Source organism: Hyla sarda, chromosome 8 (assembly GCF_029499605.1).
Source record: "Hyla sarda isolate aHylSar1 chromosome 8, aHylSar1.hap1, whole genome shotgun sequence".
Classification (NCBI taxonomy): domain Eukaryota; kingdom Metazoa; phylum Chordata; class Amphibia; order Anura; family Hylidae; genus Hyla; species Hyla sarda.
In genome coordinates, this window is record NC_079196.1 from 87,584,310 (window position 1) to 87,605,710 (window position 21,401).

Below are 21,401 nucleotides of genomic sequence, written 5' to 3' on the forward strand. Positions count from 1 at the left end.
TGAGCATTGGTTAGTGGTGGCCGAATAGAAGGTTTATGCACAGTTGCAAGACTCTGGAGGACTCTACACCTTGATGTGTGTGGGACTCCAGAGGCACCAGCAGCTTCAAATATCTGTTTGCAGCTATGTAATGGTATTGCTTATCAGTTGCTCTCTTGATCCGATGCATGGATCTGGCAGAAATCTTCCTCAATGTGCCTTTATTTGCACTAACCCATCTGTGCTCTGAAACACTCTGCACACTAAAAAGAGGTTAATTATTAACTCTAAAGCTGTGCTGAGGTACTGAGTTGCACTATACCCGTAGTGACAAATAACAGTAAAAAAATAAGTAAAAGTAATGAGACCTCACGGAACAGATAGCTCAGATTGAAAAAATATATATAAAATTTAGATTTGATTATTATAGTGAGATAAAGGAGGGCTAGAGATGTAGCTGGTTTAACAAAAATTAGCTTAAGCAGAATAATAATAGTATAGTGTTAAACTGGACCCTGAGCAGGGCCCTTGCTACAGAGCCAGCACTAATATATGATATTAAAATACATGGGGTTAATAAAATACTGAAAAGGATGTCACCTATGTGAATAAAATAAAATGCCATGTAAATTACTCTTAAAGCGCTGGTAGCAGTGTTTGCACTCGAGATACAATGTACAAGTTTTTGGTATTGCACTGGTAATAGTATGCCAGAAAATAACAGTTTATAATGTTTTTCCGTAGATAAATTATAGCTTCCTCGCAGGTTGGCACGGATTCGTACCCGCCCTGCTGGCTGATGTTACCTGCTGTCCTAGTGTGATGCACAACTAGCAGTTGTGAGAAGGATTGCCGTTCTGGCATGGAGACTGGCAGCTGGTATCAGACTTGCCTGTTTGCTGGGTGGTACTGCTGCTGGGTGGGCCAGAACTTGGATGTCCTCTGGATGGCACGGAACAGCGTCCGGCTCGATGTTCGTAAGTCCAGGCAGTGGAGATAGAGCACTCCAGGCAGCAGTGTCCTGGTGCGGCAGTTTCTGTTTTGGGCGCGTATCACTCTGTGCGGTGGTACACTGAATGAGGGACTGCAGCGCTTGCAAGGAGTGTGCATGTATTAATATTCCAGGTGGCAGATCATAACCGTCAGATCTGTAAGGAGGCCAGATGCATTTCAGGGGGTCCCCCTTTTTCAATGGCTACTCAGCATTAATCTATGGATATACACTATAAACTGGTGCAATACCAAGAACTTGAACATTATTTCTCAAGTGCAAACACTGCTAACAGCACTTTAAGAGTAATATGCAGGACATTTTTTTCACACAGGTGGCATTATTTCCAGTTATTTATATATCTTAACCAATTTATTTTATTCAACCCATGAATTTTAATATCATATATCAGTGTGCTGGCTCTGTGGCCCCGCTCATGTTTTTAGTGTGATGATCACTCTTAAGTTTTCATGAAATATCTAATGTTTTCATACCTCGTCCAAGGCATTGAACTATTTCACTTTTTTTGACAGCAGAGATCCTTTTCTTCCCCATGTTGCTTGAAAATGGTGTCTGCTTAATAATGCGGAACACCCACCTTTAGTAGTTTTTCCTTAAATTGGGCTCACCTGGCAATCTAATTATCACAGGTGTCCGAGATTGTTTTCAGTGATCAAAAGAGCCCTGAGACACAATGCCGTCCATGAGTTAAACTGAAAAACAAAATATTTAATCATTGTGACACTTAAATAGAATTTGCATCATAATTTGGAGCAGTAGGTGAGAGTCTATTCTCTGTTTACAGTGAAAAATAGTCAGTGATACCGGGCTAAACTATGTCAATAAGCTATCCAGTGCAAAATCCATTGTTGAAGTATCCAGTGTATCTTTTCAACAGTCAACATTTTCTCATTATTTGAAGTCAATATTCATACAAAGACCAGGTGTATAGGAAGGAGTCAACAGCCAAGGTGCCAAGATGTTGGCTCCGCACTTATCTCCGCTCCTTATCCTGGGCTCCTGGCTCTCAGTTTTGTCTGTAGGTGGGAGAAATATTTCCTTTTGGAGATAGTTTGCAATGTTATATTTTTCACCTTCTCAGAAGTGATGTTCCACAATTCAGTAATTGGCAGAACTGTGTATAATGCTGTAATAGGAGAATCGTGGGATCTCAGACTCATCTGGGACGCTATATAGTAGTGGGAAATGTCTGGCGGTGGCTGGCTGATCTTATGATGATGGGACAAAGTGTTATCATCTTGCTTACAGGAGTACTTAAACATGAGGCTAAATCTAATATAAGAGAATATTCTAGTTTATATTGCATTGTTTTTACACATAGCGTTTCCATAATGCAGATACAGTATGTCAGCAGATTTATGATGCCTAATGCTGACAGACTCCCTCATCACTGGCTGCTGATTTTTACCCTGTAATACTTCCAGTAAATAGTTGGTAAGCATTGGCATGGTGGCATTACAAATGTAAATCAATAGGAAATGTATACTGCCTGAACCACGGGCAACATTAATCCCAACAAGTTCCCTCTTCACTGACACCTACAGATGTCTCCACCCTTACCTTTTATCTAGTTTTATTAAGAATTCACATTTCTTATAAAAACAAGGCAACACAATATCACATCATCAAAACAATCAAAAGGGTTTAATTTTTTTTAAGTTATGAGCCCACTGATTCCAAGCTACATAACTTTGCAATGAACTTGTAGAACTTGTAAGAGGGGGATCATCCTTTGTTTGTTTTTTTTAATGTCCTGCATTCATTGACACTAGGAATGAGCATCTTCTCGATCCTTTACCTGCGTCCTGGTGGCTTGGCTGCTTCTCATCTTGCCAGGCAAGCCAGCCCTCTAAACAGGTGTGTGGCGTACATGTACTTCTCACTGTGCCAGCATTGAAACTACCAATGCTATCTGCAGACTGTGCTGAAATCATGTGATAGTAGGGATGCATTTAATGTGCTGGCACAGCAGGGAATACAGATACACCACTGTATCTCCCAAAGGGTGTGGACCACTGTGCCACAGGAGGCATCTGGCTAGGCAGGCAGAAGGAGCTGACTAGGTGTTTATTAGTAGAGCAGATGCAGTGAGAACAGGTAGTCAAGATGGCTACAGGTGCAGGCTGGCTGGAACAAGCTGCTAGCAGGCAGGAATGTAGCCGACAGTCCAAGTTTATACACAGAAGAGACAAGTCAGGTTCCAGGAGTTGAGACAAAGTCCAGTAGACAGGCAGGATCATGAACACAGGATCAGCAGGCAGGCAGACATGCTTCAAAGACCTAGCAATGCAGAAAGCACAAGCTTTCACAAGCATCAATGGAGCAGGGTTACATAGGTAGTGTCTAGCAGGGATTAGAGGGGGATCCATTAGTGAGTGTGCTCTGTCTATATAATATTTACCAGTATACCCTAGAAGACACAACAAGAACTGCAGCAGGAGACACTCCAGAGCAGGAAGACCAGGAAGCACAGCACACATATGGCACAGAGCATGTTGCCTGATGCTGGTAACCAGGACACATGGTACGCTGGTGGTTGCCAACCAGCAGTATTACAGTCACGCATGTCATGGGGATTGCCTTGTTGACCCTTTTAATGTGCAGCAGCTTGGTTTAAAACTCTTTTCTCTGCAGTAGAGCAGTATAAGGCCATGTTCACAGGGCAAAATTTTTGGTACCAATAAAACATGCAGACGCAAGGAACACTCGGAAATGCACCATCTCCATAGAGACTTTCTATGGAGGCCGGAATCAGGATTTTCACAGCAGATGTTTCCACCATGGAAATTCAGCCATGTGTACAGTGCACCAGAATCCCATTGAAAACAGTGGGACTTTGTAAGCAGAATTTCTTTCGACGGTTTCTGCAGTTTAAACATAGCCTTAATCTGCTGACAGACCTCCTTTAAATTGTTTCCTATTGATGGAGGCGCCAATACATTTACTTTTGCAATGCCATCATGCCAATGTTTGGCGATTATTTTCTAAAAGTGTATGTAGAAATGGAAAACTACTTACATACTGTGGGTGGAGGTTTTATGTCATCTCCAATTTTTCTGTTAAATCTTAATAAATATTCTACCTTTTCACTTTATTTCCCAGAGCTTTCCTAGAACTGGATAGAAAATGTCAAACATATAAAACTAGTGTCTATGGAGCAAATGAAGAAAGAGTCCAGCGTGGCAATTCAAGCAATGCTCAAGACTTTATTCAGCAATCAGCCAACATGGAAGACAGGTAACCTGTCTTCCATGTTGGCTGATTGCTGAATAAAGTCTTGAGCATTGCTTGAATTGCCACGCTGGACTCTTTCTTCATTTGCTCTATTATCAACGGACTGGGGTTCGGTCCTGTCCGTGTCGTGGTGAGGGCACAAGGGTGAGCTGTGTCAACTCCACTTTCAAAACTAGTGTCTGTATCTTTTGATACAGTGCCCAATTCTCAGCAATTCCTATGGAATACTATCCAAGAAAATAAAGAGCTGCCTGGATTGGGGGCAGTGATGTGTGGTGCAGGGGAAACATTTTCTTACAATAACCCAGTGACTGGACTGCTAACAGCTTGACTTAATTGGTTAAGAGATATGGAGTGAGTGGAGATGTGCTGGGAAGCTTTTGTGTGTTGGGGGATCGATGGGCTGGGAAGTATCTGAATTTCATTAGTGTGTGTGAAAACATCATTTCTCAATTAGCTGAATCTCCAGGACATGTACTCCTGTGTCGGACACGTTCATTGCAATTTAAATCCTTATCAACTGGAATTTGACAAAAAGCGGCATGGGAAGGAGCAATGCTATCACAATAAGATTACTCTGCGAGTCCAAAGCTGCCTGTAACAGAGTTCAACTGCAGCCCCTAAACAGATATGAAAGAAAGAGTAACATCTATAGCACAGATACGACTGCCCTACAGGCTTACTAGACAACTGAGAATCATGAAGTGTAGAATAGAAGTGTACCTCAATTTAGAGAAATGATCAAGGCAGGCGCAATCAACATTAGTCACCTGATGGGAGCTGAGCAAAGAGTACAGGGGGTTCGATACAACCATACCAAACTGGACTTTTTCTTTTTTACATGACTAACTGTTCTTTGTAATTAAACTTTCTTTCATTTTACCGTTAAAGGAGTACTCCGGTGGATTTTTTTTTTTTTACTCAACTGCTGCCAGAAAGTTAAACAGATTTGTAAATGATTTATAAAAAAAAAATTCTTAATCCTTCCAGTACTAATTAGCGGCTGTATACTTCAGAGGAAATTCTTTTCTTCCCTTACGTCCTAACCAGCAGCACAAGTGGGGTGTTCTGCCCCTGTGAAGCTGGCAGGACGGTGGAATTTTTAATTCCGCCCAAGCAATTTAAATTAATTAGCCCCCCCATAAAAGGCCTCCTCCCCTAGGCCATCTCGCTTTTTTTCTGTCCTGTGTAAGGACAGCAGGACGGTGCAGGCTCCTTTGGAGCCTGCCTGGATGTCTCCCCTGTATTGGGGAGATATTTTTGGGGCGCAGTACCTTTTTCAACTGCCCCCTGTTTTTTTCTCTTTATATTATCTGGGCCTCCGGCCTGGTTTATCTTAAAACTATTTGTTTTAACTATTTTATTTGCTACAAGGATCCGGTGATCCCTCATAGCATTAGGGATGCCGCTGCGGGTTTTTTTTCTTACCCGCCTGGCGTCCCACGTGTCCCGGCGCACGCTCGCCTCCATTACACTGTGCGAGCCGTGGACCGGAAGTACGTCATCTGACGACTTCCGGTCCCGGCCTCACTTTCTTCAGCGCTTTGCGCTGCCTTTTAAGTTTTATACTTAGGTGAAAATTCAGGCGTGAGCCCTTTCCTAGTTAGGGAAGGGCTCAGTGGATAATTTTTATTAAAATTCCCTTCCGGGTGTTTCAGCCTATTGCAGGCTGGTCTTCTCTGAAGGGGGCGGGGCTTCCGGGCCCTTTCCCATATAAAGACAGCTGAGACCTTCATTCAGTCTCTGCTGCCATCATAGCTAGTCCTATTTACAAGCCTAGCATTAGTGGTTAGAGCTCCTATCTGCATTATAGGTATCTCTCCCTCTCTATTTGGCGTTAGGGCGATAATAATTTTGTTTATTATCCCTAACTTATTTTCTTTCTTTCCAGAGTCATGTCTACTCCTTCCTCTAGTGACCCACACTCTGGTGGTCGTAAGGCTAGCGCCAAAAAACGCCATCTAGCTTGCGCCAATTGCGGCACTCCGCTTCCGGACGCTTACGAATATAACAGGTGTCCCGGTTGCCGTCCACCCCCTAATCCAGCTGAACCTACTGTCCAGGACATGTTCATCTGGATGAAGGAGTTTATGGGAAATTCCATATCTGAAATTAAGAGTGCTCTTGTTCCCAAAAGAGCTAGAACTGAATCCACTCCTCCTTCTGTGGCGGAAGAATCCGTTATGTCGATCGATGTATTGGACCAGAGGTCATCTGTACAGTCTGAACAGCCTGTTGAGGTGAAGATGTGTCCGCCTCTTTTCCCTGCGGAAAAGACGCAGAGATTACTTAGGTCCATCCGGTCAAGGGACCAGGATGTTGACCAAGGGGAAGCCTCTGCATCCACCTCTAGAGAACCTTGGGTTTTCAAGGTGAATGATGCACGCAAAAAGATGATGAAGGCTGAGTGGAAGCACCCAGATAAACCTGCGCTTGTCACTCGTACCTTCAAATTGATGTACCCTCTCTCGGACGCGGAATCTGATTCCTGGATGCCACCTCCTAAGGTTGATATGGCAGTAAATAAACTGTCCAAGAGAGTCTTGGTTCCCGCGGATGATGGAAGCAACCTCCAGGACCCGCTTGATAGGAAGGTGGATTCCCTTCTCAGACGCACATATTCAGCAGCATCAGCGTCTGCCTCTGTGGCTATTGCCTCGGGAGAAGTGTCTGACTTCGTGAAGGAGCGTGTGGAGCGCATACAGACTGAGATTGACAACAATGTCCCCAGGGAAGACATCTTGGACAGCTTCAAGACACTCCTCCTTGGTATAGACTTCCTCTGCGAGGCCTCCCAGCAACACCTTAAGCTAGCTGCCAAGTCCATGGCACTCGCTTCTGCTAGCAGACGTCCCTTGTGGTTACGCCCTTGGGTAGCGGACAACACCTCCAAGTTTAACTTGTGTGGGATGCCTTTCGAGCCTACTTGGCTATTTGGTTCTGAGCTGGATCGCATAATGGAAGGTTATGCTGACAAAAAAGGCAGGTGCCTTCCTGTTCAGGCCTTTCGGGGTAAAGGTAGAGCAAGAGGGGGGAAGTCCCAGGGCCCTCCTAGATCCCAGAGACGTCAGTCCTTTCAAAAACGTGGTGGAGGTCGCGGCCGCGGTAAAGACCGGAAGGCCGAGCTATGACTCTCCACTGACATCCACCAACGTTTTCCCTCTCCCTTCCCCTCAAGTGTTTGTTGCAGAGAATCTATCTGCCCATCCTCCTCCAGTAGGAGGACGTTTAAGTTTATTCCTTACAACCTGGATGCAAGAAATCCAGGATCCCTGGGTTCTGAAGGTTATTCAGTCGGGGTACAGGATAGAATTTACCTCCCCTCCCCCAAGGAAGTTTGTCTTAACAAAGTTACTTCCTCAGCCAAAACAGGCTGTCATAGAAACCTCAGTTCTCCAATACTTGGGAAAGCAAGCTTTGGAAGAAGTTCCCCCAGATCAAAGAGGATCTGGCGTCTACTCCCCGATATTTTTGGTTCCCAAACCAAATGGCGACTGGCGCATGATAATAGACCTGCGCTACCTAAACCGATTTATAAGGAAAAGGCGGTTCAGAATGGAAACCATTCGCTCGGTGGTCAGTATCCTGAACCCACAAGATCTCATGGTCACTATAGACTTGAAGGATGCATACCTTCATGTCCCTATATTTCCTGCCCACAGGAAGTTCTTATGAATCGCCGTCACCATAAAAGGTATGGTAAGGCATTTCCAATTTGCTGTTCTACCGTTCGGCATTACCTCCGCTCCCCACACCTTCACAAAGGTGGTGGCTCCAGTTGTCTCTGCTCTAAGACTAAAAGGCCTAGAGATTGTTCCTTATCTAGACGACTGGCTTTTAAAAGCCGCGACTCTAGACATTCTTCAAGCTCATCTTCAACTGACCCTGGATTTTCTTCAACACCTAGGGTGGCTCATAAATTGGGAAAAATCCGAGATCATCCCTTCTACCTCAAGAAGGTTTCTGGGGTTTGTCCTAGACTCCTCTCGGATGACGCTGTCTCTCACCCCAGAAAGGAGAGAGCGCGTCATAAGAGCCGCAGAGTTTTTGTCGGTACCACGCAGAGTGCCCATCAGAACTCTAATGAAGATGTTGGGCCACATGTCAGCGTCTGCAGAAGCAGTCCCCTGGGCCCTGTGGCACCTCCGACCTCTCCAAGATCAGGTCTTGACTGCCTGGAATCGCAACCCCAGTGGGTTGGACAAAAAATGCACCCTGTCGTCCGAAGTCCGTGCCTCTCTCAGGTGGTGGACGAACCTGACAGATGGGAAGTCCTTGATTCAACCTCTGTGGATCACTCTGACCACGGACGCCTCCCTTCTAGGGTGGGGAGCCCATCTGGACGACCATCCGGTTCAGGGTACCTGGACCCCTCAGGAAAGGTTACTCTCATCCAACATGAGAGAACTGAGAGCAGTTCGTCTTGCGCTCCTCCACTTTGCTCCCCATATCTTAGGGAAAGCAATAAGAGTCCGGTCAGACAACACCACTGTAGTGGCTTATATCAACAGACAGGGTGGCACAAAGTCCCAAGTGCTCCTCAGGGAGACCGGACTTATTCTATCATGGGCAGAGCTCAACCTATCCCACCTTGTTGCAGTCCACATCAAGGGGGATCTCAACGTAGTGGCAGATCGTCTAAGTCGCGGGCTTGCAGTCCAGGGAGAATGGTCTCTCAACGAGAAGATCTTCAGGAGGATAACCCTGAAGTGGGGTACACCAGAAATAGACCTCATGGCAACCCGGCTGAATGCCAAAGTGAGCAAGTTTTGTTCCCTTTACAAGGAGGACAATCCGGTGGCGATAGACGCTCTGTCCATCGCATGGAGGTTCAGGCTGGCCTACATATTCCCTCCACTTTCCATGATACCCAGGGTATTGATGAAAGTCAGGCAAGACCAGACCTCAGTGATTGCCATCATCCCATTCTGGCCGAAGAGGTCTTGGTTCACCCAACTCATGAGGATGAGTCAGGGGTGTTATTGGAGGCTTCCCCACGTGCAGAACCTTGTGTCTCACAACACAGGCTCCTGCCTAGATCTGAGGAGACTCAATCTGACAGCCTGGAGATTGACAGGACCCTACTAAGGAGTGGGCTTCCTGCGGAGGTCTTGAGAACTATTGCACACTCGAGAGCAGAGTCTACAAACAAGGTTTACTCCAGGATAAAGAAGATTTTCCTTCAATGGTGTGCAACGAAAGAGGTAGTTACCTCAGATCCTCCTCTTTCTGCAATACTGCGTTTTCTCCAGGATGGCCTTGACAAGGGTCTTAGCCCATCCACCTTAAAGGTTCAGGTCGCAGCACTCTCTGCCTTCCTAGGCAGGTCTCTATCACAAGAATCCCTGGTTAGAAGATTCCTCAAAGGGGCTGAAAGACTTAAACCTACAGTTCTCAGACCTATTCCCAGTTGGGATTTAACCACTGTTCTCAGGGGGTTATGCGCTCCCCCCTTTGAACCTCTGGAAGAAGTAGACTTTAGGTATTTATCCCTTAAAGTCACTTTTTTATTGGCCATAACCTCAGCCAAGAGAGTGGGTGAGCTTCAGGCCCTTTCGGCTTTCGAGCCTTACACTGTTTTTCTACAGGACAGAGTCCTGTTGAGGTTTTTACCTACCTTCCTTCCTAAGGTTCCGACTTTCTCCAATACCAACCAGGTCATTTCTCTTCCAGTTCTACTGCCTAATCCATCCTCTCCTGAAGAAGCGGTTGACCACACTCTGGACATCTCTAGAGCTCTCAGAGTCTATATCTCAAGAACTGGAGAATTCAGGAAGTCGGAACACCTCCTTGTCTCTTTTTCTGGAAAGAACAAGGGCTTGAAAGCCTCTAAACCTACCCTAAGTAGGTGGATTAAGGAGGCAATCCGAGAGACCTTCATAGTCCAGGAGCTAACTCCTCCTGCCTTTGTCACTGCCCATTCCACTAGGGCAGTCTCTACTTCCTTTGCTGAGAAAAGGTCTGTTCCTCTGGAACAGATTTGTGCTGCTGCTTCTTGGAGCACCCACAATACTTTTTTGAGTCATTACAGGGTTAATGCCAAACGATCGGAAGAGTTGGCCTTTGGGCAGTCAATCCTAAGTGCCACTCTGCCGTAGTCCCTCCCTATTTGTGTTGTTACTCGCTAAGTCCCCACTTGTGCTGCTGGTTAGGACGTAAGGGAAGCGTTAATTTTTAACGTAAATTTGTTTTCCCTTAGTCCTAACAGCAGCACACAAATTTCCCGCCCTAAACTTTTTTGTTACTTGTTATTAAGCGAGATGGCCTAGGGGAGGAGGCCTTTTATGGGGGGGCTAATTAATTTAAATTGCTTGGGCGGAATTAAAAATTCCACCGTCCTGCCAGCTTCACAGGGGCAGAACACCCCACTTGTGCTGCTGTTAGGACTAAGGGAAAACAAATTTACGTTAAAAATTAACGCTTTTGGGATTTATTTTCTGTCATGACCACAGTACTCTCTTCTGACACCTCGGTCCATTTTAGCAACTGTCCAGAGCAGTATATGTTTGCTATGGGGATTTTCTCCAGCTCTGGACAGTTCCTGACATGGACAGAGGTGTCAGCAGAGAACATTGTGGTCGTGACAGAAAAGAAATCCAGAAAGAAAATAATTTCCTCTGTAGTATACAGCCGCTAATAAGTACTGGAAGGCATAAGAATTTTTAATAGAAGTAATTTACAAATCTGTTTAACTTTCTGGCATCAGTTGATTTAAAAAAAAAATAATAATAATATATATATATATATATATATATATATATATATATATATATATATTCCACAGGAGAATCCCTTTAAATGTACTTATTTGTAGGGTGAAATTGGGAAAAAAACAAACAGAAACAAAACAAAAAAAATCAAACAAAACTGCTTATTTAAGGAGGGAGTTGTTTTTACAGCATTCGCTGTGCAGAAAAATTAAAATTCCATCTGTATTCCTGTATTCATCTGTAACCTTTTTTAGAAAGACAAAAACAAAACAAAATTTTAAATTGCCATTTTATTACCCCTACAACTTTTCTTTGTTTTAGACTACTAAAGTGTATGGGAACTACATTTTATTGTGCCATAATCTGTTGTTTGTATCAATATCATTTAGGCACTCATCTGACTTTTTGATCGCTTTATTAAATTTTTTGCAGGATATGATTAGAAATAAGCAAATTTTGTAAAAATTCTATTTGGCCGATTCGCCAAATTTTCCTAAAAAATTTGGTCCGGTCCGAATTCATTTGTGGCAAATCTCTATTAAAAATGGCTATTTCTGGCCTACAGAGAGACTCAATAGGGGTGTAGAACACTTTGCCTTGCTGTAACACACATAGGGTACGTGTTGGGTTAGTGAAATAATGCTGTTATTCAGTATGCCATGCAGATTAATTATGTCACTATTAGAATCACTGTCGCAGAGTGGCACAGTGACAGAGCCCTGAGGCGGCAGCATGAGGAGACCATATCGTGGCTGAATGACACAACCTGGAGTTGGCGGCAGCATGAGGAGACCAATAGGGGCTGAATGACATAGCCTGGAGGTGGCGGAAGCATGAGGAGACCATATAGGGGCAGAATGAGACAGCCTGGAGGTGGCAGCAGCATGAGGAGAACATATGGTGGCAGTGTGAGACAGCATGGAGCTGGCATCAGCATGAGGAGAACATATGGTGGCAGAATGAGACAGCCTGGAGCTGGCATCAGCATGATTGAGAACATTTGGTGGCAGTATGAAACAGCCTGGAGCTGGCATCAGCATGAGGAGAACATATGGTGGTAGTATGAGACAGCCTGGAGCTGGCAGCAGCATTAGGAGAACATATGGAGACAGCCTGAAGGTTGCATCAGCAGCATCAGGAGTCCTGAAAGTGACCTGGTGACATAGTGGGACGGTGGATGGCAATACCAGTACCCGGTGACAAAGCTGGGGGAAAAAAGGAGAACTTGACATCAGTTGTGTGGCATCAGGCGGGTGGCAGGATCAGAAAAGTAGCTGAGGTAGGTAGGAAGGCAGAAGAAAACGGTCTCTTTTGTAAGTGTTAGTGTGCACTGTTGAGGACATGATTTACGTAAAACGTAAAGCGGTACTCCAGTGAAAATCTTTTTTCTTTTAAATCAACTAGTGGCAGAAAGTTAAACATATTTGTAAATTACTTCTATTAAAAAATCTTATTCCTTCCAGTACTTATTAGCTGATGAATGGTACAGAGAAAATTCCTTTCTTTTTGGAACACTGATGACATCACGAGCACAGTGCTCTCTGCTGACATCTCTGTTCATTTTAGCAACCATGCATAGCAGATGCATAGCAGATGCATAGCAGATGTATGCTAAAGGCAGCATTGTGGCTCAGTGGTTAGCACTGCTGCCTTGCAGTGCTGGGGACTTGGGTTCAAATCCCACTAAAGGACAACAATAAGGAAAGCATTATTATTATAATAACGTCAGCAGAGAGAACTGTGCTTGTGATGTCATCAGTGAGCATTCCAAAAAGAAAAGAATTTCCTCTGTAGTATTCAGCAGCTAATAAGTACAGGAAGGATTAAGATTTTTTAATAGAAGTAATTTACAAATATGTTTAACTTTCTGCCACCAGTTGATGTAAAAGAAAAAAGGTTTTCACCGGAGTACCCCTTTAAGTTTTAATAATATTGTTAGGATAAAATATATGTACACAATTTTTTTTTTTTATCAAACAAAAGGAAAGGTGTGCAAAAAACACCATGTGCCACCTACACCAAGTATTAATTGTGATGCAAAGACCTCTAAAAGACGGAAGGGAACAATGCATGGTTCATTGTAACTATTGGGGGTAAAATCTTCCCCTGTAAGGCCCTATTCTCGCATTATTCATTCCCTTCTTGGCAAGTGCTACTCACCCTAAAAAGGGCAGCCCCAAACAGGAACCTATCCCTATTTTCACCTATGAATACTGCCATTTCCCAGGGTTATTAGGGACTCCCTGCCTCCAGCTCCACTGCATACTGCCACGGTGTGTCTGGGTCCTCTGTCTCGCCTTCCTCATAACTCTCTAACTCTTCTGGCTGCTCCTGCTCCTCCTCTCCTGTTATATGACTAGAAAAACTGCCCATTTCGCAAAACCTAAACTGTGCTCCACTGTGCCCCTTCCCCTCCTTCTCCAATTCAGCCCCCACAGGGCTCATGTGGCCGTGAAATGTAGGCGCCAAATCTCCAGTGCCCTGACCAACCATCGTTTCCAACATATGGAGGGTGGACTACCAATGTGTGGAAACAAATCAGACTATGTTGGCGCATACTGTTCTGATGCTGCAGCTCAAGGAGGGTGTGCTTTGCAGTGTACGAGTGGCTGAAGTGCATGCAAAGTTTCCTTCCCATTGTTAGGATGTCTTACAGATGGGGGAAACACTTCATGAACCGCATGACAATCAGATTAAACATGTGTGCCATGCAGGGCGCATTGGCTCAGGCTTCCTTGTCACAGTGCAGACAAGATGTTCTTCCCATTGTCACCATGGTTCCCATTTCCAGTTTTAGTGGAGTAAGCCATGATTCAATTTCTTGATGAATGACTTTTAGCAGTACCTCCCCTGTTTGACTCCGTTCGCCAAGGCAAACCATGTGAAGAACAGCGTGACACCGCCGTGCCCTGCACACATGGTATGCTGGAGGGGCACTGAGACTTGTCTGTGCAGTGGAGGCTGAGGATACAGTGGAGGATGAGGAGGCAAAGTCGCACAGTGTTGCAGGACCAACGGCCTGACAGCGTGGAGGCGGAAGCAGCGTGACCTGTCCAAGTTGCTGTTGTGGCTCTGCAGGAACCACATTCATCCAGTGGGCTGTAAAGGACATGTATTGTCCTTTAGTTACACCTCCACACATCTGCACTGCCATGCACTTTGGTACACACTGACAGGCTCATTGACTGGCCCCCCTTCTCTTCCACAAAATTGTGCAGGGCTGGTACTGCCTTTTTCGCAAAGAAATGATGGCTTGGGACTCTCCACCTCGGCTTGGCACAAGCCATCAGTTCTCTGAAAGGTGCAGAGTCCACCACTTGGAAAGGAAGGGACTGCAGCACCAGCAACTTGGACAGGAGCACATTCAGCTTCTGCGCCATTAGATGAGTGGGCGCATACTGTTGTCTCTTGGACATGGCTTTTCCGATGGATTGCTGGCAGAATGACTGGCTCAAAGTAGGAGGAGCAGGAGCCTCTGGAGCGACATAAGATGGATATGACACACAGCTCCCTTCGGTTGAGGTGGTGGAGCCTTGGCTGGCTGATACAGGGAGCAGCATGCCACTGGGTGATGCAGTAGGCTTTTTGGCTGTCCTTTCACAGTAACTAGGCCCTTAAGACTTTAACAGGAACAAAATGGTATTCCACCTATGTATGCACAGGTCACAATTAATAGAGGACAATACGCTCCACTACTCAACCTGTGTTAGGCACTAATAGCAGGTGATTGTGGCTTTTAGTGCTCTGCTCACCCTAACTGGCAGGCTACTATTAGCTTTTCAGTTGTTGTACACACCAGTGCTGCAGCACACAGTCGCTGTGAACTACACCCAAAATTGCACTCTCTCTTTCAATCTCTCTCCCTTCCCTATCAGTGCTTCTAGGCTGGATTTGGGCTTGAGGTGAATCACTGCTGTAAAAATGCTTTTCTCTGCAACACACACTGCTCTCTGTCCTTCTCTCTCTGCAATAGAATGCTGATGTGAGTGGCCGCAAGATGGCTGCCGATTATATAGGGCTGTGACATCACAGGGGTGGCTTCAGGGTCATACCCTTGTTTCTGACTTCCCAGCATTCCTTGCCCCATGTCCTGACATGTGGAACCGCCTGGCACCTGGACTGCACTAAATCGAGATTAATGAAGTTATTCGTGCGATTGAATCGCAGCGATATTCGCTTTTGTTGCAATTATTTACATATATATTGCATTGATCTATGAGATCTGTGCTCATCCACAGGCAGGCTCTATCAATTGAAGAGTCCCAACAGCCCAAAGGCTTAGGTAAGCACCTAAGCTGCCGTGACAATCGATCTCCTGCGTGCATCCTGGGTAAGTGATTTGAACCGCTGCACCAACAGTGACACTCACAGTAACTGCCATTCACATGTTGCTGTTAAGTCTGACAGCGGCATCTAAGGGTTAATAGCGATTAGCGACACACCCTGGATACTGAATCAGCTTGGGGGAGCTGGGTATGGAGCAGGATTTGTACAAAAATATTTATTGGTAAGCCGGCAATGGCCCTTTTTATTAAGGCCATTGACTGTGAGTGAGCGAGCTTTGCTTATTTTTCAGTGGACTTTAAAATCAATTTTTGTCTGCAGAAAATTTCTTCACGTAAACTGTGAATATTCCTATAAGGGAATAGGTTTAAACAAATGATCAAAAGATTGTTCATTCTTTCATTCAAGCTCCTTTTGATGAGTGTCCTGTGAAAATGAAAAGTACATGAGCACCAACCAACTTCCTATATCAGTAACTGTCATTTATTAAAGGTAGAATATATGCCAGGGTGCAGGGGCCTAAACTCTTCATGGACAAAAGTAATCAAAAATTAAAATATGAGAAACGAGTCAGAGAGAAGAAACGTCTGGTGGTGCATTATGTACCAGCACAATATTGTCTGTGTTTTATTTGGAAACAATGAAATGATGCATGCTCCAATAACGGCAAGAGATTTTCCTGCAGGGTTACTCCATATTGGCTTCTGCTACAACTAAACTAGTTATTACTATTTGAGGGCCAGCACAGTTATGGATGGCAAAAAATCAGAGCAGCGAGGCAAATTATCATCCTAAACTAAGCTACAGATGTATGTATTTAACTAAAACAAAAGACAGACAGTGCTGCGTAGTGTATTACCGTTGGTAACTGGATAAGAGATAGTATAGTGGTGCTTACCACAAAGAGTTACACTCAACCAAGTGTAACTATGGGAAACCGCTAAGGTGTATATTCCTGCAGCCACTCCACGTCCAATACAATATGTGTAAAATAAGTACCTCCAACAGGGCGACGGGATAAGGGCGCTGGACAAGCAGTGTAGGAAGATCTAAAAGTTTATTCACCCATCATGCAATGCGTTTCTCAGCAAAGCTGTTTCATCAGGCATCGATGCCTGATGAAACAGCTTTGCTGAGAAACGCGTTTCATGATGGGTGAATAAACTTTTGGATCTTCCTTCACTGCTTGTCCAGCGCCCTTATCCCGTTGCCCTGTTGGAGGTACTTATTTTACACATAACATATGTATGTGTGTGACAGGATACAATCATTATTATGGGATTGAACCATTGTGGCATATTTTGGGTGTTGTTTTGGAGTACTTTCCTAGATGCACAGTCTACATATTGATTTATAACTAGTACCTATGCAAAAGTCGCACAGTTTTGCGCAACGGCTACTCCAGCCAGGACTAGACACAGCAATCCGCGTCGGGCTGACTGACAAGTAGACTCCATATTAGCTCCAAGTCACACGTACCCATTAGAAATGGAAAGACAAGCGCTCCATACGGTAATATTGTTAAACCCCAGTGTGAGGTAGATAACAAATAAATGCTCACCCTGGGTAGTTATGTAGCTTCATACACAACAATGGTAATGGCAGACAAATAGTAGGTCATCCGCTGCCCTCTAGTCACTGGTATATGCAATAGACAAGGATGGCTTCGAGGAGGGATCCGGCTCAAACGGCGCTGACCAGCGCCGTTTGAGCCGGATCCCTCCTTGAAGCCATCCTTGTCTATTGCATACATGTGACCATTAGTCAATATTTATCAAAAGATTCCGGCATCTTGATAAATGCCAACCAGCTGAGCCTGGTGCACACAAATGTGCTGCCCAGGCCCCCAAAAAGTTAATAATTGCCCCCCCCCTCCTCCCACCTTTTATGTAGTTTGCACTTTATTTTACAAATTTTGAAAACTCCCTTAATAAACATGTATACAATAAGATCTCCCTACTAGTAGTTTTAGGCATCCAGAATATTATGATATAAAGGGAAACTGACAGCAGGATCACCTGAACTTACCTAAATTACTTGAAAATAATGCAGACCACCCTGTTTCTAAAGCTTCTTATGTGGTATTTACTTGGTTGATGGTTGAATGGTAATAGACATACTAGGGCAGTGGTTTCATGGGCAGCAAGGTACGATTTCTTGTTAAATCAATTAAAATATATCTGAACAAAAACAGATGTATAGAAGCTCCACCAAGAGATGCTTATATTTATACCTATGTATGTGACTATAGGGTTAATCTGACTACAGTAGTTGGGTTTACCCTGATAAGAAGTCCTTCCTCTCTTTATCCTTCAGAGTTTAGCACTGCACACAGGATTACACGCTAATTAAAATCTTGGCTACTTCGTGCGTTGCTTAAATCATTTTACAATCTTTTTAATCCCAGGGCTTTGCAAAGAGTAATATTTGGAGAGTCCGGTATTATAAACAGTTTCAGGAATACCCTATGGTCCAGGTAACCCCTTCCAAGCTGATCATTAGCAGTAGAGGCTTTCTGCTACATTCATTCATTTCAGCATAATTCGGTATAATTCAGTCATGTTTCACTGTACTCATCTATAATGTACATTCAGGAGGCAAAAACCTTTCATCTAGAGAATTTTACCAAATACTTTTAGGGTTACACATATGACTATATATTAGTGCATTGAAGCCCACATTGCCAGATTAGAGGCAAAGCAAATGGGGCAAATGTCCACTTCCCCCCTCACTATCTCAAGATCAAAGACAAAACTCAAAGCTCTTGGGCCCCAGAGTAAAGTCTGTTATAAGATCCAGCTACCAAATGTAATTAAAACACATACTATATTACTTCTTATTATACAGCTTGAATGAAGAGATTAAAACATACAGGGGGTGCTCCCTGATGAGGTGTATCCTCTGGTGTGTACCCTCCACCACACCCAGGTGATATACCGACCTTTTTTTTGGAAGCTGCACCGAAGTTAGCAGCAAGTGGCGTAGGTAAAGGTGAATATGATAGTTGGCTGCTGCCCTCTTACCGGTATGGGACATCAGTAGTAGTGACCGATGGAGATAGGCGAAAGACGAAATGAGTAAAAGAAACCGGTTTAGCGGAGGCCCTGCACAACTGTAGCGATGCGAGTCCCAGCCCCGCCGGCAGCAGCAGGTAAAGGGACCATGCATATCATAACAGTATGCTTCCAATTCACACCTAAAATAAAATATATTTGTGATCGATGCTACAGCATGACCAGTTACCGTAATAACAATAAGAATACGGTAATACTCATAATAATAACACTACAAATGGCACCAATAATAATATCAATACCATTGAATATAACAATAACAGGAATAATGATAATATACTTACAGCGGTCAGAAGTGTGCCCAAAACCGTGACCGTGGGCATGCCTATAGAGGGCCTACCCATATGGAGAATGAAAGAAATAAGAGAGGGGTGAGTGGGTGTCGCCAAACGCCGTACAGCCCTGACCTTTATGCAAGGGGGCATTATATACTCTCATGCCCCTTCCACAAACTCAGCCTTAAAGGGGTACTTTTTTTTTTTAATCAACTGGTGCCAGAAAGTTAAACAGATTTGTAAATTACTTCTATTAAAAAATCTTAATCCTTCTAGTACTTTTTAGGGGCTATATACTACAGAGGAAATGCTTGTCTTTTTAGATTTCTCTGATGTCACAACCACAGTGCTCTCTGCTGACCTCTGCTGTCCATTTTAAGAACTGTCCAGAGCAGGAGAAAATCCTCATAGCAAACATATGCTGCTCTGGACAGTTCCTAAAATGGACAGCAGAGGTCAGCAGAAAGCGCTGTGGTCATGACATCAGAGAAATCAAAAAAGATAAGCATTTCCTCTGTACTATATAGCTCCCAAAGAGTACTGGAAGGATAAAGATTTATAAATAGAAGTTATTTACAAATCTGTTTAACTTTCTGGCACCAGTTGATTTAAAAAAAAAAGTTTTCCACGGGAGTATCCCTTTAACAGGCTTACACTTGTGGTCGGGGTTACAACGTGACCAGCTGTCTGCGACTAATCACTACAATAAAATAACACTCAATAACGGTAATAACGATAAACCATAATAACAATACAGTGATAATGATAAGGGTTATAACGATAACCACAATTATGATAACAGTAATAACGATAACCATAATAATGATGGCAGTATAAATTATGACCTTCATGACAATACCGTAATAACGATAAGCGTGATAACAGTAATAATGATCATAATAATAACACTACAAATGGCACCAATAATACCAATACCACAGGAATAATGATAACATACTTACAGCGTTCAGAAGTGTGCCCAAAACCGTGACCGTAGGCATGCCAATAGAGGGCCAAAAAAACTGGCAGTAATCAACAAAACAAATCACTACTAGTGTTGAGCATGAATATTCCTAATGCAAATTTTTATCGCAAATATCGGCACTTCGCGATTTCATGAATATTTAGAATATAGTGCTATATATTCTTAATGACGAATATTCGTTATTTTTTCACATGAAAATTTTAATGCAATTTTTTTCATGCGAATTTTCGCATGAAAAAAAAAGTTAATGAACATAGCGAATATGCGAACTTCGCGAACATAGGATGAATAATCGTTGAGTGTTGAGCGTGGATATTCGCAATTTGAATATTTATAGCAAATTTTGCATATTCGCGAATATGGGAATATAGCGATATACATTTGTAAATACGAATATTTGTAATTTATTTTTTTCACACAGAACACATCACAGTGATCTCATCCCTCCCTGCTTCCAGCTTGTGGTCTAAAGAAGGCTCCTATACTATTTACTGTATTAGACTGGAGAGCGAATATTCGCAAATATGGGATCATGCAAATATTCACGAATATCCTCAAGAATTAGGAGATAGATAGAACTCCAGAAAAGCAGCACATCCATCAGTAAATGCCCAGAAGTAATAAGGTGCACGCAGTCACAGTAGCCTTGGTAAGGGAGTCCAACTTCAATACAGGTAGAAAAAACTGCAGCATACAAAGTGTCTTCAGTGCAAAAAAAAAATGCAAGAAAAAAAAGTGCAACGTTTCGGTGATCTCACATCACCATCTTCAGGCATAGTGCAAAGAACAAACACTGGCTCTTAAATAGCCACAATTACATGACTTAATTAGTACATCACTCAATGAATTAGATAATAATTTACATAAATTACTGTATTTATCGGCGTATAACACAGATTTTTTAGGCTAAAAATTTTTGCCTAAAGTCTACCTGCTTGTTATACGCTGATAAGCGGCTGCAGTTCAATAATTTAAAGCGGGCACTTTAAATCAGTGAACTGCAGCGGCTTTTTCAGGTGCAGAGACTGCCACCGCTGCCGGATTCTCTGCCCCTGCCTGTCCTGGGGTCCCTGCTGCTGCTTCTCTCCCCCTGCTATCGGACCCGCTGCCCCTTCTCTCCCCCTGTCTATCGGTGCCGCTGCCCCTTATCTCCCCCTGGCTATCGGTGCCGCTGCCCCATTGCCGGCGCCGATAGCCAGGGAGAGAGAAGCGGCGCCGGCAATGGGGCAGCGGCCGCGTTGCCTCCCCCATCACCGATTGTATAATTACCTGCTGTCGGGGTCGGGTCCGCGCTGCTTTAGGCCTCCGGTGTGCGTCCCCTGCGTCGTTGCTATGCACTGCACGGCACAGTGCAATGACGAGTAACGTCACTCGTCATTGTGTCTTGCAGCGCATAGCAATGACGCAGGGGACGCCACACCCGAGGCCAGAAGCTGCGCAGACCCGACCCTGGCAACAGGTAGTTATACAACTGGAGATGGGGGAGGCAATGGGTGCCACTGCCCCTTCTCTCCCCCTGTCTGTCGGCGCCGGCAATGGGGCAGAGACACCGATAGACAGGGAGAGAGAAGGGGCAGCGGCCCCGATAGCCAGGGGGAGAGAAGCGGCGGCAGCAGGGCTCTAGACCCCAGGAAAGGCAAGGGGAGAGAAGCGGGCAGCGATGGCCTCTTTCCTCCTGCCTCTCCTGGGGGCTTCTGCGGGGTAAGAAACAGTGTATCGGGGTATACACACGCACACACGCACCCTCATTTTACCAAGGATATTTGGGTAAAAAACTTTTTTTACCCAAATATCCTTGGTAAAATGAGGGTGCGTGTTATAGGCCGGTGTGTGGTATACCCCGATAAA

General features: G+C 44.3%; 1 protein-coding gene across 3 annotated transcripts in view; it reads left to right on the forward strand.

The window, feature by feature from the left end:
* The window catches only part of ERBB4 (erb-b2 receptor tyrosine kinase 4), a 1,050,606-nt gene that overhangs the window by 553,064 nt on the left and 476,141 nt on the right, over positions 1-21,401 (forward strand). The window contains exon 1 of one of the 3 annotated variants that reach the window (XM_056534266.1): positions 15,107-15,265. The exons of the other annotated variants lie outside the window; for them this stretch is intronic. Coding sequence (XP_056390241.1) covers positions 15,151-15,265 — 115 coding nt within the window. The 5' untranslated portion in view covers positions 15,107-15,150. Of the gene's footprint in view, positions 1-15,106; positions 15,266-21,401 lie in introns of those variants that run through there. 3 annotated transcript variants of the gene reach the window in all.